General features: G+C 40.8%; 1 protein-coding gene across 1 annotated transcript in view; it reads right to left on the reverse strand.

Annotated features, from left to right (window-relative positions):
• SNCB (synuclein beta) overlaps window positions 1-17,754 on the reverse strand; it is a 37,009-nt gene extending 19,255 nt beyond the window's left edge. The window contains exons 1-2 of the mRNA XM_032239070.1: window positions 17,695-17,754; window positions 16,632-16,766 (exon numbers count right to left, since the gene is read on the reverse strand). Of these exons, the coding sequence (XP_032094961.1) occupies window positions 16,632-16,752 (121 nt within the window). The 5' untranslated portion in view covers window positions 16,753-16,766; window positions 17,695-17,754. The remainder of the gene's footprint in view (window positions 1-16,631; window positions 16,767-17,694) is intronic.
• Between the last annotated feature and the right edge of the window lie 1,377 nt (window positions 17,755-19,131).

Here is a 19,131-nt window from a genome sequence, read left to right on the forward strand (position 1 = left end):
TTTTATTTTGCTGGCAGCACAGCTTTCCAATTGGCCCTTGAAAATTCAGTTAACACCAAAAGGATAGGGGTGTTAATTACATGCATAGTCTGTGATGATCAAAACCATTCCAGGAAGCCGTATTTTTGGCAGACTAAACAACTAAGAATTCACTCAACACACCCTATGGGGGAAAGCCTGGATGCAGGGATGCTCCAAAGTATCACTGACTTAAGCAGTTTTTTCCATCTCTTGTTTTAAAGGGAGGGGGAGATTAGATTCTAGAGATTTTATCTACTAGCAGTGCTTCCATTCAATGATATAATTAGTGAAAAAAATGTCTTTTGGAAGCTTTCTTTTCTTTTTGCTTTGGAAACTTGCCAGTGATCCCCCGGAGAAGCAGAAACTATTTTTGGCACAGAACAAACATGCAAGTGCTCAGAGGCCAAGCAATCGGCATGGAATTCATACACCTTCTCTGCGTGCCAAAAGAGGTGAGCTGGGAAAAGGTAAACAACCTCCATTCCAAAGAGATTCTCCTGGGGCCTGTCTCATTTATGCAGATTTTACTCCTCAAGATCAGTAGATATTTTTCCTGTTGCATAGCTGAGCAAAATGCTATGCTCAGAATAAAGTGCCATAGCGTTCTGACACTTGATTCTGAAAAGAAGAAAAGTGGTCCTCTTTGGACCTTCACCTCTGAACACGTTAGCACAGGGCTAACTTTGCTAAGTTGCTCCACATCCAGGCAACCTCTGAGTAAAGATGTAACTCACCTACATTCAAAGGGGCCTGTCTTCCAATATAATTGGCAATTCCATCCCCATGGTATAAAGGTATGAATTGAAGATGCTTTCTTGGGAACTACAGTATGAAGTATGAACTTTGAAGTATACAACAAATACCTGATTCAGAAAAAGAACTTTTCTCACAAAGAAAGACATTACATTCTCCTTTGATCCTATTCATTATAAGCTCTCCCTCAGTCTGCAAAGACATGTTTAAATAAAATATAAGTTATTCCTCAATAAGCACTTAATGAGAAATTTAAAAGCCTGCTGATACATGGACCACGGAATTCAACTGCCTAACATTTGTGGTTATGTAGATATTAAAATTGTATAGGCACTGCTAGATGAAATTATAGAATCACAGAGTTGTAAGTGACCTAAGAGATCATCAAGTCCAACCACCTGCAACTGCAGGATTCACGACTACACGGTGCCTGATAGATAACTATCCAGCCTCTGTTTGAAATCCTGGAAGTCAGAACTGAATAAGAAAACATTCTCGAACACTTTACACTGTGTGATAAACTACAATTCCTACCACCCCCAGCCAACCTATTTTTGGCTAAGCAGGCCAAGGGATGGTTAAGTTACAATTTAACACATCCATAATCAGTGGGGAAAGCAATAGTATCCAGTGTTTAAAATGTTCCTTGTAACCTCTACCCAGGTATAAAATAATATATCAGTTAAAACACATGATGCTAGGACAATTATTCCCAAACCCAGACTTAGAGGGTTCCCACAACCCGGCTTGGATGAAATCTCTCAGGCTAAAAATATCCCACCCTAATAATGGATTTGCCAAAGAGGAAAGTGAGGATGCAGAATATATAAGCAAGCATCAATCATCAATGGACACTGTGAGGGCTAGAGAGGGGATCTACTGTAAGAGAATATGGAGATTTTCAAGCCTGGCTTGGTACAAATTCTGAACGGTTTCTTTTTTGCTCAAAAATTGGCAACTATCTTATATAGCCCGTTTTGTTTCTTGGAATACAATATAGATATAGTTCCTAATGGTCTTCAGCCTTGTCTCTATGGGAGCCCAACAAAACCTCTTGGCCAGAGGTTTTGTTTTGGAATGCAATGGTCATTATTAGTATGTTGGTAACACTCAGCGGTTGTTGCTTATTATGCTTGATCATTGGCTAAGTTTGATAAATGTTCAATGAGCACAAACAATCTGAGATAAATCCAAAGCAAGATCCAAGGGGCACCATTAATTTATAAGAAACAGATTGGGGAATGACATTGCAGCTGATCTGGATAAGGTTACATTCTTCTGGAAAGAATACACATTTACAGCCTTGGGCTACTCCTTTAACTTCAGCTGACTTTGAAGTCAACTTATGTATAACCTTAAAGGTATCCAGCAATTGCAACTGATGCTCAACGCAGCAGCTAAGCTGCTAAGAATACAGTGCAAGGCATGGGGAATGGAGATTGTATAATGCAGGCACTAAACAATATCCATTGTTTGCCAGTTGCTGGCCAGCACAATTTAAGCTTTAAAGCCCTAAATGTCTTAGCAGTTGACTGAAGAATCATCTTTTTAATTATGAATCTGTTTGGGTATTAAGATCTGTGGGAGAGGTTCTTCTGAAGAGATCCCCATTGTCAGAGACATGTATTTCTGGCATGGAGAGAGGGTTTCCTCCTGCAGGTTTACCAGGTTAGGAAAATCACTCAGTCAGACTTGCAGCTAAACCCCACTATCTCATCATTAAAAAAAAAACAACTATAAACAGGCATTCTATTTGATAAATGATTGAATATGACAAATTATATTTAAACTATGGATATTTTATTCATCTCCCCCACCCCCAATTATGCTAGTTGCCTTAAGTATTCCCAGAGAAAGATAAAGAAGAATATTTGTAGCTCAGGGTTGAAATGAGGGGTTCTTGGTGCTCTCTGATCTTGGTTGTTTTCTTGCAGACGTTTCATTACCCAAACTAGGTAACATCATCAGTGCTAATAAGGAAGCCCCAGTCCCTGGTTGTACTGATGACATTACCTAGTTTGGATAATGAAATATCTCCAGGTGAAACTCAAAAAATTAGAATATCATGCAAAAGTTCATTTATTTCAGTAATGCAACTTAAAAGGTGAAACTAATACAGTATATGAGATAGACTCATTACATGCAAAGCAAGATAGTTCAAGCTGTGATTTGTCATAATTGTGATGATTATGGCTTACAGCTCATGAAAACTCCAAATCCACAATCTCAGAAAATTAGAATATTACATGCAATCAATAAAACAAGGATTGTACATAGAATAATATCGGACCTCTGAAAAGTATAAGCATGCATATGTACTCATTACTTGGTTTGGGCCCCTTTTGCAGCAATTACTGCCTCAGTGTGGCGTGGCATGGAAGCTATCAGCCTGTGGCACTGCTGAGGTGTTATGGAAGACCAGGATGCTTCAATAGCGGTCTTCAGCTCTTCTGCATTGTTCGGTCTCATGTCTCTCATCTTTCTCTTGGCAATGCCCCATAGATTCTCTATGGAGTTCAGGTCAGGCGGGTTTGCTGGCCAATCAAGCACAGTAATCCCACAGTCATTGAACCAGGTTTTGGTGCTTTTGGCAGTGTGGGCAGGTGCCACATCCTGCTGGAAAATGAAGTCAGCATCCTCATAAAGCTCATCTGCGGAAGGAAGCATGAAGTGCTCCAAAATCTCCTGGTAGATGGCTGCATTGACCTTGGACTTAATGAAGCACAGTAGATCAACACTAGCAGATGACATGGCTCCCCAAATCAACACAGACTGTGGAAACTTCACACTGGACTTCAAGCATCTTGCAGTGTGTGCCTCTCCATTCTTCCTCCATACTCTGGGTCCTTGGTTTCCAAATGAGATGCAAAAGTTGTTCTCATCAGAAAAGAGGACTTTGGACCACTGAGCAACAGACCAGATCTGTTTTTCTTTAGCCCAGGTAAGACACTTCTGACATTGTTGTTCAGGAACGGCTTGACAAGAGGAATACGACTTTTGAAGCCCATGTTCAGAATCCGTCTGTGTGTGGCGGCTCTTGATGCACTGACTCCAGCCTCAGTCCACTCCTTGTGAAAGTCGCCAACACTTTTTTAAATATTTTTTTTATTTTTGAATAAACAAACAAACAAGACACAACAAACATCATAAAAATATCTTCCATTACAAATTGTCAATTGGTTACAAAGAACTTTCGTGCATCCCTTCCACTGTCATCACCTATGATTCATATCAAGTTATATATTTTACATCAGATATATTTATATATATTACTATCATCATACCTCATCCTTCATATGACTATAGTTGTTTTAACGTCCCTTTATAACAAATATTTCAAAGTTTAAAACAAAACCACATAATGGCATTCCATTATCTATTTTCAATATCATCCAACAACATTATATCTTTATAACACATTCAAAATAAAGATTAATTATGTTTGATAACAAAATTTTTGCACTTCTTTTCTTAATCACTGTTTACAATTTATATCCAATTTCCCTTTTATCATGTCAATACAAATATTACATTATTATCATTATCAGTCATTTATTTAACAATAGTTTGACTAAGTTTATTTTACTTTTCCCCCTTTTTTCACCATTTAAAATTTATACCAAATTTCCTCTTATCAAACCAACACATATGTATACATTGTTATCATTATCAATTATTTATCTAACTTTATCCATTATCACTTCATTTTTAGCATAATGCTCTAATTTTAACTAAGTTTAACTAGTGTTTTTTTATTAGTTTTCATATCTCAACCAGTGTCTTTGCAGTAATAGTAGTCCTATTTCTTTTGCCATTTGTAGAATTAGTCTTCTGGTTATTTCCTTAATCAAATTTGTGTGGACTTCTCTTCACAACTTGTTGCTTGTTACATATCTTATAAAATCTCGAGATCCTCCATCAGTTTCTTTAGTCAATTTATCTTTGGTTATCAGTAGTGCATTTGTCAAAGTTTCTCTCCTTAAGTCCATCAATTCTTCTCTTTTTTCTTCTTCTATACCTTGAAATCTGGAGTAGAGCGCCTTTCGATCTATCTTCCCTTTCCGTGTTCCACTCTTTCCATCTCCAACCACACCCAGTTCACTGTCAATATCCACAATTATCTTGCCTCTTTGTTCATTTTTCCCTTGGGTTTTTAGAACTCTAACCTCCACTTTTTCCATTTGCTGGATATCTTCCATTTTTCCATCAGGTTTTACCACATTACAACTTATATTTTCAATATTTTCCAATCTCTTCTTAACTCTCTCTGTTGTTTCTAATAATTTTTGAATTTCAAACATAATCTGTTGTAATGTTATAATTTCTTTTTGGTGTCGTGCCATCTTTCCAGTTAGTAAACACTGCCACTCTAGTTTAAAAACAAGGTTTTGTTTTCACTTCTTTCCAGCTACCAAAGAGCATCCAAAGAGCACCTGTGTAAACAACCCATGCTCTTCTCCTTATCCCTTCTATAAACAAGCTGAAGCCTTTGAAGTGCAAGGTCAAAATGATCAAAGAGAAAAAATAAAAAGGAATGTTTCCAGGACTCACCTTCAACCTCCAAGTGGCAGTGTAACTTCTTTTCCCTCTGAGGTTACTACCCTCTTTAAATTCCTTTTATATCTTTATATCTATGTTTCAGGCTTAGAAGAAACAAAATTCTTAAATGAAACAAAATAGAAAGAAAAAATCCATCCCAACCAGTATTATAGAAATAAAGAACAAGATTTAATCCATATGTAAAAAAAGAAATAGAAGAACTGATACTTTCACTTTAAAAAGTAGAAAATGTTTACAAAGTTTCCAAGTGTCCCCAACACTTTTGAATGGCCTTTTCCTGACAATCCTCTCCAGACTGTGGTCATCCCTGCTGCTTGTGCACTTTTTTCTTCCACACTTTTCCCTTCACATAACTTTCTATTAATGTGCTTTGATACAGTGCTTTGGGAACATCCAACTTCTTTTGCAATTAACCTTTTGAGGCTTTCCTTCCTTATGGAGGGTGTCAATGATGGTTTTCTGCACAACTGTCAGGTCAGCAATCTTTCCCATGATTGTGATTCCTACTGAACCAGACTGAGAGACCATTTAAAGGCTCAGGAACCCTTTGCAGGTGTTATGGCTTAATTAGCTGATTAGAGTGGGACACTTTGAGCCTAGAATATTGCACCTTTTCACAATATTCTAATTTTCTGAGATTGTGGATTTGGGGTTTTCATGAGCTGTAAGCCATAATCATCACAATTATGACAAATCACGGCTTGAACTATCTAGTTTTGCATGTAATGAGTCTATCTCATATATTAGTTTCACCTTTTAAGTTGCATTACTGAAATAAATGAACTTTTGCAAGATATTCTAATTTTTTGAGTTTCACCTGTACATAAAAACTACCAAGCTCAGAAAGCATTAAGGATCCCTTATTCCCAGAGAAGAAAGGCAACATACAAATCAAATATCCATAAATCCTCCAATTGGCTCAGAATAGCACAACCACAGGGTTTCAGTGGAATTGCCAAATACTGCAGAGCTTGGCTCCCCCAGCTTTTTGGAAATGTGAGGAAAATGGGACTACAGCAGCAGCCAGGGTTTGCTGGCCTATCTACATAATGAATACTGCCTTCCACTCCCTAGCTCCTGCTATTGTAGGACACACCGTGTTCATGCTTTTGGATTTTTGTTGTTAGCAATAGCACTTCTATATTGCTTCACGGTGCTTTACAGCCCTCTCTAAACAGTTCATAGAGTCAGCATATTGCTCTCAAACAACAATCTAGGTCCTCATTTTACCCACCTTGGAAGGATGGAAGGCTGAGTTAATATTGAGCCTGGTGAGATTCGATCTGCCAAACTGCTGGCAGTCGGTGATCAGCAAAAGCAGCCTGCAGTGCTGCACTCTAACCACTGGGGCACCGCGGCTCAGTGTTTGTTGCCTGTTGTTGTTATATGGCACACATCTAAACTAGGTGTAAGACTGCAGATGCCCATTACTTCTTATTTTCTAAGAAAACCAATAAACATCCCTAGAAATCAAGGTGATCCAAGGGATTAGTACTTTACTGCATAGAATGTCAGCTTCCCCATTCTATTAATTTAAACTTTTTTTTATAAATGGTAGAGATATGAAGGTCTAATGAGGTCAAGACTGTTATCTATATCCTATGATGGAGCTCTGAAAACAAAGCTGGTGAACTATTTAGCAGACTAAGCCAATAGAAATCCATTCCCATATCCTTTTGTTTGAGATTACAGCAGGAACAAGCTGCTATTCCATCGTGTTTGTCCCTGTTCTCCATAGCAGAGCTATGTGCGATTGCGAAAATTATCTGACTATTCAGTACAGAAAAACCTCTGTGTTTTGTTTTTCTGTTCTGTCTACTTGGCACAAGAGGAGAAATTTGTTAGACATCTCATCTCCTAATACTGATGCTTCCCTACCTGTTCATCTGCCAGCTGTTCTTTGAACTCACAGATAAGTTCAGAAGGGTAATGTAATTATTATAACTGAGTGCTTTAAGAGATCCCACTTGCTTTCTTGGAGCATTCCAGTTAAGGAAATAGCACTATCATGATCAATAAACTACAGTACAGTTATTAAGCATGCAGAAAGCAGAAGTACTTATATTAAAATCCCAGAGTGATACGTTGCAGGCCCAGTGGCCTTCAGTGTTTTTCTTTAATTAGTGATCTGGAAAAAGATATAAAGATTCTTGCCAATAAAATATGCCAAAACTACAAAACAGCCATAGTGATAATTAATGAAAACGGCCCAAGACTTCCAGCATTGTGGATTGCTGGCTCTGCTGGACCTGTTCCAAGAAACATGTTGATGCAGCCAATTGCAAGGTCAAACATCCAGGAAAAAAATGTAAAGCAGATCTAAGCGATGGGAAACTGTCCTCAAAAGCAATAGAGTGCAGTTTTTGTTTCCCTATTTTTCATGGCATCCACCAGCCTCCCGGTTAAATCTTGGACTCACCATGTTTGTTACCCATCCAGTCAAGCACACTTTCACAGTCTACATGGATTAATTAAACCCCAAGTCTATTTAAGCAACCTTTTCTTCATACAGTCAGCAAAATAAAGGTGTGGCAAAATGTTTTGTCTCTACTATTCTGCTTGCATGCAGAAGTTAATTACAATAATTAATTACTGGCAAGCAGGATAGATTTTCTGCTGTAAACCAACAAAAGATTCTCTTGTTAATCAGAGTCTTTAAACAACTTAATTCCACCCTTTAACCCATTTTCCATGTCTCACTATGCCACGTGCTGGAGGACAAACATCTGCAGTATATTATCTCCACGTGCAACTCAGAACCCGGCATTCTCTTATACAGCTTTCCTGTACTGTAGAAAGAACACCTACAGTGAGGAATGTTCAAATAGTACAAGGCATTAGAAAAAGCAGAGAGCAAGCATACCTTTGCTCTCTAGCCAAGGTCTAGGGCAACTCACTACAGCCAACTCACCACAGCTAACTTGCTGTGGCCAACTTACCGTGATCAACTTCCCACGGCCAACTCACCATGGCCAACTCGCAGTGGGACAAGAGTTACACTAACATCAATGAAATTGTGGGAAAGAATCATTAAAGAAAAAATGCAAAATGAAATGTGAATGACAAAAATTAAAATATTTTTTACATTATTTTAAATAATTAAATTGAATTGTTCAGTTATCCGGCAGCGAGTTGTCTCCTGGCAAGCCTGCAGTAGCAAATTGTCCCATTCCACTCTAACCACACACCACTGTCATAGAAGACCTCCAAAGGGTGATGGAGAAAATACTAATTGCACAACAGAGGCAGCCTGATCTTATGCATCTGTAATTAGAAGCCCCACTGTATTCAATGGGAATTATTCCTATAGCTAATCCTAAACATGCAACCACAACTGAGATCACAACTTCCATCAGTAAGTGAGGTGATTGTCAATTGAGTTGCGCCTGATTTCACATTTTTTTGCTGCAGTTGTTAAATGAATTGCTTGGTTATTAAGTGAATCTGACTTTCCCTGTTGATTTTGCTTCTTGGAAGTCTGCTGGGAAAGTCACAAATAGTGATTATGTGACCCGGGAACACTGCAACCATCATGCCAATTGCCAAGTGTCTGAATTTTAATCATATAACAATGTGGATATTGCAAAAGTGGTAAGTGCAAATTCTGCCCATAAATACCTTTTTCAGTTGTAAGATGGAATGGTTACTAAATGAGTTGTAAGTTAAGAACTATCTGTATAAATGGTCACAAGATTATAGCAATAGTTCCTTCTGGGACAAATACCTAAGAAAGGCTTAGGCTCACCTATAGCTGAAAAGAAACAGAACAATGACTTGATGGGAATACCGATATAAGTTCCTTGAGTATAGAAAGGTAGCATTTAAAGAAAAATGAATGCTAAATTATTACATGAAGGGACATTTGTTTATTCTATAAAGAGGGGCATTCTAAAAAAAATATTTACAGTTGCAAGTGGCATAATCACATTTACAGATGTAAGTGGCACAGTCCAGCATCTCATCAATCTACTTACATGAATATGAAATCCTTAAACCAATGCCCTGCAGTCACCCAGATACAAAATATATTTTTCACAGTTGAGTCTATACAGGTGAATCCCATTCCACATGTGAAAACAGCTTCTGCATGCAAAGACAGAAACATTTTTCTGCCTCTCCCCTGCTAACCTTATTTCTCTCTACCATCCCTTGCCTTAGCCATATTGGGAGGAAAGTTCCATCAGTCTGATCATTTCCTCTCTTCCTCTTGGAACTCCACATGGTCTCTGCAATTCTCTGCTGCTTGTAAATGGAACTGGGAATGGTAGAAGAGAAATGTTTTGGATCAAGTCCTGTAAGTATGATGTCCTGTATCAGAATACTGTAGGATCTGTTGTCCAAAAAATTAGCAAGTCATGAGTTGCTATATCATTCCACTAGATAATTACTTTCCATAACCTGCTAAAGAAGCTAGGACTTCTCAGTTCCTTTATAAATACTATTTAAAAGACTTGAAGAAAGACATCAATATCTAATCTTTTTTTTAGAAGAAATATTTCTTCTTTCACAAAACAACAGATAAATAAATTGGCTGCAACATATGTTGAATTACAGTATCAATTATCCAATCCATGAATAATCTGAATATTCTAATTTCCTTTTAAAACGGGTAAGGTGGAGTGGAAAGTATAGCAATTTTATCAAGAATACAAAAATGAATTTATTATTATGTGACTTTCCAACTACACACATTCATCTTAATTGGATCATTTTTCTAGTCAATGAATCTCCATTTTGTTCTTATTTGGACTGTAACTTTAAAAATGAAAATATGGCATTCTAAAATCTTTAGCAGTTTTCTTTGGCTGGATTCATAAGCCATAGTTTGTTTTAACATGAGTGTTGGATGAGCCTAAGTGGCTATTTTTTTTTTCTTCCATTAAATCGTATCCAATTCTCAGACTGCCCTGGACAAGTCCCTGCAATTTTATTGGCAAGGTTTTCAAAGTGCTTTGCCAATGCCTCCTTCCTAGGGCTGAAAGTGACTAGCTCAAGGTCACCCATATGGCTTTGTGCCTCAGGAGGGACTAGAACTCCCGGTCTCCTGACTTCTAGCCTGATGTCTTTACTTGCTAAAAAGTAAAAAGAATGTTAAGGGATGGCAGAGGTGGGTGAGGGCAAAAAGGCAATAGCAATTAGATCTTTTTTTAAGGCATTGTTAACAAGTCCAAGGGGGGGAGAGAAAGAAACAAGAAGTAATTATTCCAGAACAGGGATATGTGGTTTATTTTCTATTTTTTAATTTTTGTATGACAATAACTTTTGGTTTACCTTATGCTAAGATTATCTGATCACTTAGATTTGGTACCAGGCATTATCAATGTCCGGCAAGAAATACAAAAACCACAGTAATGTTGTTTTCCTGTTTTGCCCTGAGTGAGGAACTTTATCTATCTATCTATCTATCTATCTATCTATCTATCTATCTATCTATCTATCTATCTATCTATCTGACTTATAAGGCTCCCTAATTCAGTGGTATAGAGCACAAATGCAAACAATAAACAACAACAACAAAAAACCCAAGCTCCAATCAATATAGCACCCTGTCACACAGAAAAGAAAGAAATAGAATAGGTACTGTCTGGATACACTTTGTTGGCATCTCCTCAGAAATGGGTTGGAGGAAGGAATGAACCAAAGCCCATAGAGCTACACATGCCACCACATATGCAAACATTGCATATGTGGTGGCATGTGTAAACCCAGTTAGGCTTTAAAAATGTGGTGGCATGTGTAAACCGAGTTAGGCTTTAAAAACTCCAATAGTTGGGTCCAAAATAATGCAAGCTAAGGTGTTTAAAAAAAACCACATTATACTTAAAGTCACAAGTGCAAAGGCACAGCAGAAGAGAAACTCTTACGGGGAAATGGGAAGTACTTAATATCTGGTTCTTCCAGTAGGGAGAATAAGATGAAGAATGAGAAAGAGCCAGGAGGCAGGACAAATATGGAATTGTTGCTATACTACATTCATAAGACAGACTACATTCATAAGACAGACTAAACTAAGGTGCAATTTGGCCCTCTGTTTTGTTTTTTTTCCACTTCTTTTGAGGTCAGATGGGCCACAGAGATGACTCTGAAGAAAATATGTGGAAACCATTAGCAAAATATGAACATAACCTAAGAAACCAGAAAGCATGAGAAGGAAACTCAAGACTGTGTATCTTGACAGATTTCCATAGACAAAAGTCAAGATGCACTGGTTGGTTCACCATGTTGTGTGAATCCTGAAGGGAGGCTCATTCTAAAATTAATCCTCTCTTCAGACCTCTCTTTCTTCTATTTCAATTTTTCATTTTCATTACACATGGATATGTAAAGAAATGAAACATGGGCAGCAAGAAGAGGCCACTTGTCATGACTCATGGTTCAATATGGATGTAACTTATTTTTTTAAAAAAATAAAATAAAATAGAAGTCAAATTTCCTTTGATCAGAGCTCAAGATCTGGTTACTTTATCCAGACATATCCAGTTAGTTGTCTTGGCAACTGTACAGAAATGGGTGGGCACTGCATTCTTTCAAGGTGCCTTTTGGACTTCACAACCAGTGCTTGGTTTGGGCTTTTTGGTGGTCTCTCCTTCCAGCACTATTCAGGACAACAGATCCTCCTGTTTGACTGAGACTATGAAAACTAAAACCTAGTGAGTGTTGATGAGCAAGTCATATAAAACAGCCAGAATATGGATAAAAAAGGGTGCAAATCTGCAAATATGGTTGCTTGCTTAATTGTATTGCCTGATATTTGCTAGTGAAGATGAAGCTAAGTTGGAATAGCATTAAATGGGGCTTAGCCTGTTGCTAAGAAATGTTCCTTGTGTGTGGCTCTTCTCAACAAGACACACCATGATATTTCTAATCATTTTTTGGTGTCTCCTTTATCCTTAACCCTTTTTAAATACAGGGTGCAGATTAATGTATCTTTTCTATAGTAGAACAGGAATTTATAAAAATCCCACAGATTGAAAATTTGTTTGTTTGTTTGTTTGTTTGTTTGTTTGTTTATTTAGCTTGTATGCCACCCACTCTCTGAAGACTCAGGGCGGCTTACAAATAAGAAGGGAAGGGGGGATATAAAAAAATAAAATAAAAAACAATTAAAAATTCAACAACATTCATAACTTAGGATGGGGCTGGATAATTCAACAGCCCCAGGACTGCCGGAACAGCCAGGTCTTGGTCGCTTTGCGGAAGGCCAGAAGGGTAGTGAGGGTCCAGATCTCAACGGGGAGATTGTTCCACAGGGCCAGAGCAGCTACAGAGAAGGCCCTCCCCCGGGGGTCACCAGCCGACATTGGCCGGCAGATGGAATCCGGAGGAGGCCTAGTCTGTGCGATCTAATAGGTCGCTGGGAGGTAATTGGCAGGAGGCGGTCTCTCAGGTAGCCAGGTCCGATACCATGTAGGGCTTTAAAAGTAACGACTAGCACCTTGAAGTGTGTCCGGAGACCAATGGGAAGCCAGTGCAGCTCGCGGAGGATAGGTGTAACATGGGTGAACCTAGGTGCACCCACAATCGCTCACGCGGCTGCATTCTGGACTAGCTGAAGTCTTCGAACACTCTTCAGGGACAGCCCCATGTAGAGCACGTTACAGCAATCCAGTCTTGAGATCACACTCAAGAAGATATGAGGAAGATAAATTGGGCAAGATACAGGGAACTGCTATGTATGCCTAGCACACTGAACCCCCAAATACCCCCCGTTTTTCACCCAAGCATATTGCTGGAATTCATCCCAGTTGGTTAATTCAGTAGATCATGTAAAGCCACAGAATTAGTTTCACAACATGCTTAGTTAATTCCCAGAAAGCATGTTTTGTGGACAAAGCAAAAGAATGATGGCTTAGCTAAAGAAGAAAAAAATAAGGTTCATACAGACCTAGTTTCAAGATAACTACAATCACAAATTCTCCAATCACAAGATCTGGAAGCCTTGTTGGCAGGAAATATGGGAATTGTAGTCTAATTTATTTATAGACCACCAGGATGGAAAAAGATTACAGGACAACACCATTAGGTATTCTCATTTTTATTGTATGTGTAAATAATATACAAGACATTTGTTCTCTCTGTGTGTGTGTAATTTGGTGGTACAGCTGATTATGTACCATCAAATCATAGTAAACTCATAGATAGATCTTCTCTAGAATAAGTATCCCAATTTGATTATCATTCTCAAACAGTTCGTATTTAAGGTTTGGTGCTTGCAATTCAAGAGATATTATACAGTTTCAAAGACTAAAAGCCATTGCTAGTCTATAGTTCTGCAGTTTAACCAGCATTTCTCTTAAATTGTGCCTAGCAATCCCCATGATGGCAGATCACAGTTGGAGATTTTTTTTATGATTTGCTTTGGCAAAAGGTAGAGATTCTGGGGGAAGAGACCTGGATTCATATATAGCTCAAATCAACTTTATTGTCTGCCTTTGATGTTTGGATTGAGAGCTGATCAACTTAAGGCTCAGATTGGCTGAGGAAGATAAATTAAGAAAAGAGTTGAATGGAATGTGTCCAGGCTAACAGATAGTAGGGTCTACATCGTATTGCTTTTTCTTTCTTGTTTATCACAATTGTTTTTTCCCCTAAGAGTTGATTTACAGCATTAGGTTCATTCACATCTCCCTCTCTTTCCTTATTTTTTTCTGTAAATATATCTAAGAAATATCTGTTATAAATTACTATTTCAAATCCCTTCTCTTTGATCTTGGTTCAGGTCAGTGGTGTGTTTCAAAAATTTTTCGAACCTATCCTCCTTTGTGGGAATGGCTTGCCAGCTATGTGACCTGGTGGGAGTGGCTTGCCGGCCATGTGTTCTCTCTCTCTCTCTCTCTCTCTCTCTCTTTCCTTCCTTTTGTCTTTCTGTCCCTTTTTCCTTTTTTTCTTTCATCTCTCTCTCACTTTTTCTTTCTTTTTTCTTTTTTTATTTCTTCCTTTCTTCCTCTCTCTGTGTGAGTCTGTCTGTGTATGAGTCTGTGTGTGTGTGTGAGAGAGAGAGAGAGAGAGTGTGGTGGGTTTCAAAAAAAATTGGAACCTCTTCTGTAGGTGTGGCCTGCTTTCCGGATCCACTGGTGGAACATCTTCTAACCAGTTCGGTAGATTTGACGAACCGGTTCTACCGAACTGGTGCGAACTGGTAGGAACCCACCTCTGGTTCAGGTAGTCCTTGACTTACAGTCACAACAACCCAAAATGTCCATCAATAAGCAAGACAATTGTTAAACGAGTTTTGCCCCAATTTATGACCCTTCTTGCCACAGTTGTTAAGTGAATCACTGAAGATGTTAAGTTAGTTAACACTATTGTTGAGTGACTCTGCCTTTGCCATTGACTTTGCTTGTCAGAATTCACAAAAGGTGATCACATGATCCTAGGACACTGCAACTGTCATAAATACGTACCAGTTGCCAAATGTCCAAATTTTGATCACGTGACTGTTTACTGTTTATTAAACTTGTATGCCGCCCTATTCCCAAGGGGACTCAGGGCGGCTAACAAACCAAAATAGGGAGGGGGGACAATACAAAGCAAACAAACAAGACAAACAAAATACAAAAAACAGATTTAAAAATTCATCAACAGCCACAAAAAATTCGAGTGGGGCTGGGAACTCATCAGCCCCAGGCCTGCCGGAACAGCCAGGTCTTGACGGCTTTGCGGAAAGCCTGAAGGGTGGTGAGGGTCCGAATCTCCACGGGGAGATCGTTCCAGAGGGCTGGAGCAGCCACAGAGAAGGCCCTCCCCCGGGTAGTAGCCAGATGGCATTGGCTGGTAGACGGAACCCGGAGGAGGCCAACCCTGTGTGATCTAATGGGTCTTTGGGAGGCAATTGGCAGCAGGCAGTCTCTCAAGTACCCAGGTCCAATACCATGAAGGGCTTTATAAGTGACAACTAGCACCTTGAAGCGTATCCGGAGACCAATCGGTAACCAGTGCAGCTCGCAGAGGATAGATGTGACGTGGGTGTACCGGGGTGCACCCACAATCGCTCGCGCGGCTGCATTCTGGACAAGCTGAAGTCTCTGAATGCTCTTCAAGGGCTGCCCCATGTAGAGGCTGCTCCATCTATGACCATGAAGATGCTGCAATTATTGTGTGAAAAATGATCATATCACTTTGTTCAGTGCTGTTGTAACTGGAAATGGAACCAAATAAATGGTTGTAAGTCGAGAACTACCTATACTTTATGGTGTTGCTGAAGATTTTTGTTGCCTTGTTTTTTGAAAATGGCATCACAATTATAATTAGTTACAACTGCACTCATTCAGTGTTTATTTTATTTATATTGAGTTTACAGTTTTACAAGGAAGAAGAGCAATTGTACGGGAAGATTGTGAGTCAGCACTAGGATGATGAATGACAAAATGGAATGATGATGAGAAGTTGATAGATGATTCTCTGGAATGAAGAATTTGGGAGTGGGTTTCATCGTTTCAAAAAAGAGTGTAATATTAGTGGAGGCATGATTTATTCATGTGTTGGTAGAATGGTTCACTGATGAATTTATAAAACTGCATGAAATTGAACATTAAGATAAATTCATAATCTGTCACATCCCTGCTTTTTCCCAAGGGACTATACCCTTGGAGTTTGTGGTAGGAAAAAGGCTTTGAGAGATACCAATGGTCTCCCCACCCCCACCCCTGGCAGAATGAAAACATTCCATCTCATGTGTGGAGTAGCAGAAAGACTCCAGAACACTCCACCTCATGAGTTGGGATTGCATCTGTACAGAAAGGAAATCACATCTCAAGAACTGAAGCGGTTTCAAATCATGAAGTAAAAGGTCGAGAGGCTTTTATAATGTTTGGGTTCACACAACATACTAAACCAAAATTAAATAAACCAGTGCATTCAACCAGTGTTCTCTTAATTGGATTTGAAATCTGATCTATCACAGAAGAAAAGAGACATGATAATTGCTTGAAAATCAAAGATAATCTCATAGATAAAGGTGAGCCCTAGAAGATGAAATCTTTTGGATACTGAAGGCAATCAGAAAGGTTGAATACAGAAAAGCACAGAAAGGAATCCTACCATTGGATTTTCTCTCTCTCTTTTGTTTCTTATCTAGAATCATTGCATAGACAGAAATAATTATTGAGGAAGGGAAGCCATTGTCACTTTGGAGGAATCAACTAGAATAATGATAAAACCCTAACCAATGGAAGCCTGCCTGCCTCCTCCTTCTCTTTTAATCTTTCCTCTCTCTCTGCTTGGCAGATTTGTTTCCCTGCAAGGGGGGGGGCATGGTGAAAGGGGCAGCTCTGCAGCTTTGCCTGCAGCAACCTTACCAACATACAGCATGCCTTCCTTGGTCTTCTCGGCTGCCACTGTTACCCCTTCCTTGGTCTTCTCTGCTGCAGCCACAACCCCTTCCTTTGCCTTGGACAAGCCCTTCATAAACGCATCCATCCCGGCACTGAGCTCTGCATGGAGACAAGACAAGGGGGGAAGATGGCTTCAGCTGCTCCCAGCAAGGATAAGATTATTGGGGGTGGGGATGAGTCAGGTTTTAACGAGATGGGGAGTAGCTCGGACTACACTTCACAGTACAGTAGTCACAAAAATACCTCCTTCATATTCTCCAGCAGTATCTCGTTGCAAGCAGTGCCTTCCTGCCAGCTAAGTGTGCTGGAACAGGCAGGAGACCTTCTCTCTTAGGTCTCCAAAGGAGGAACGGAAGGGAGGGTGGGGATGTCTGGGCGCCTCCATAGCCATCGTTGGAGTCCAGGTTGGGTCCCTCAGGGAAGGGTAACCTTCGGCCCCCAATTCAACAAGTCTGGGCACAGTTATTACTGCTGCAACAGCTGGTCCCCCTCGCTCTGATCTGCCATCCCAGCCCGGGCCTACCCTCGCTTGACTCAGGGGTTGCAGCCGCGGAGGCGGAAAGCAACACCTTTCGAGCCCGGTTTTCCTCAAAAGCATCGCTCACGGTCGCGGGGAGAGAGAGAGAGAGAGCGCGCGCGCGCGCCAGGATGCTTTTTCCACCCACGAAGAAGACGAAGGGTGAAAACGAGGGTGACTTCGCGTCCTTGAAACCAGAGGAGGAAATGGGGAGGGACGACGTGGTGGTGGTGATGGTGGGGAGAGTCAAAGGAGTGGCCGTAGATTTTTTTGGGTGGGCAGAATACCCGCGAATGCGAGCCATCTCCCTTTCTCCATTCTGCTCCTTTCCTTTCCAAAGGAAACGCTTGCCTGAGGAGAGATTGCAACCCTTGCGCAGACCTGAGGGCTTCACCTTCAGGGCAGCGTTATGACCGACCTGCTGTTCTCCCCCCACCCCCATCCTTTTCCCCGTTCGAGCGGACGCCCAGGATCTTTGTGGGGGGGGGAGCGTGCCGAGGCGCCACTCACCTGCGATCGGCGATTGCGCTGGACTCGGGTGCGTGTCTGTCGGAAGGTTCAGATCATTCCGGGCCGGAGCGGGTTGGGCGGGCGGGGCTGTTGGCGGGCAGGCGGCGCGGTGCAGCGGGGGAGTCAGGGCAGCTTTGCCATGGAGCGGCTGGGGGAGGAGGCGGAGGAGAGGAGGCGGAGAGGAGCGAGCCGACGAAAGACGGTGCCTCCGTTGCTACCGCTGCTGAATATTGCAATGAGCCGCCGTCTCCCTATACCCGCCGGCGAGGGGATTTCATCATAGCACGCAGATCTGGGCTCCCCGCCCCTCGGCCCTGCCCAGATGCAGCAGCAAGACCCCCCGGCTTAGCTTACGGTCCAGTGACTTGGCCCCCGGGTACCTGAAAGAACGCAATACACCTTCCTGCCCCTTAGCGGAGAAGGAGCTCGAGCAATGAGGCAAGAGCTGGGTGGGGCACCATGAAGAGTTTAGCGGGAGTGGGGGGCTCCTAGCTCAATCTGCATAAATAGAGGGAGGCAGGGAGACCCTGAGCTCAGAAGACAGCCCCGGGTGCAAAACCACAGGCCTGATCTTTAGAGCAGACCTCCTACCTTTCTGATTGCCAAAATATGCATTGATTTAGCTCAGGAGGAGGTTTTAGCAGATGGCCCTGCCAAGCCAGCCTTTTTCTCGGCTCTGAAGCCAAGTTGATTCTAGCCTGGCTAAGAAGCCATAGGCTGGTCTGGACTGAAAAGCTGCCCTGTCACTTGGAAGAAGGTGAGAGTAAACAGTTGGTTGACAGAGACAGGTGACATAGTTAAGCCTACATAGGCTTTAGGAGGTGGCTGACCTTCAGGATTGAAGCATCTGATTCGCCTATGGGAACAAGCAAATCGTGTCAGCAGCTGGATTGTTGGTCTCATATAAAGAAGATCTTTCATAATGCAACCAGAAAAGTCATGTTGATTTTCATAGGATTTACTAAGTAAAAATATGCATAGTTGTGTGTGTGTATGTGTGTGTGTATGTATGTATATGTATATGCTTATGCACTGGAGACAAATTCCTTATGTGTGCAATCACACTTGGCCAATAAAGAATTCAATGCTATGTTATGCTATGCTATGCTATGCTATGCTATGCTATGCTATGCTATGCTATGCTATATATAATCCTCCCCCTAAATCCAATAATTTAAACCTACCATACCATGCAAGCACGAGAAAAAGACTAAATGCAGTAAATAAATAAACTTTGATTTCACTGTAAATAAGGTTTGCACATAACCTTAGCCGAGGTGGCGCATGAGCCGAGGTGGCGCAGTGGTTAAATGCAGCACTGCAGGCTACTTCAGCTGACTGCAGTTCTGCAGTTCGGCTGTTCTAATCCCACCGGCTCAAGGTTGACTCAGCCTTCCATCCTTCCGAGGTGGGTAAAATGAGGACCCGGATTGTTGT

This window comes from Thamnophis elegans, chromosome 2 (assembly GCF_009769535.1).
Source record: "Thamnophis elegans isolate rThaEle1 chromosome 2, rThaEle1.pri, whole genome shotgun sequence".
NCBI classification, from domain to species: Eukaryota; Metazoa; Chordata; class Lepidosauria; order Squamata; family Colubridae; genus Thamnophis; species Thamnophis elegans.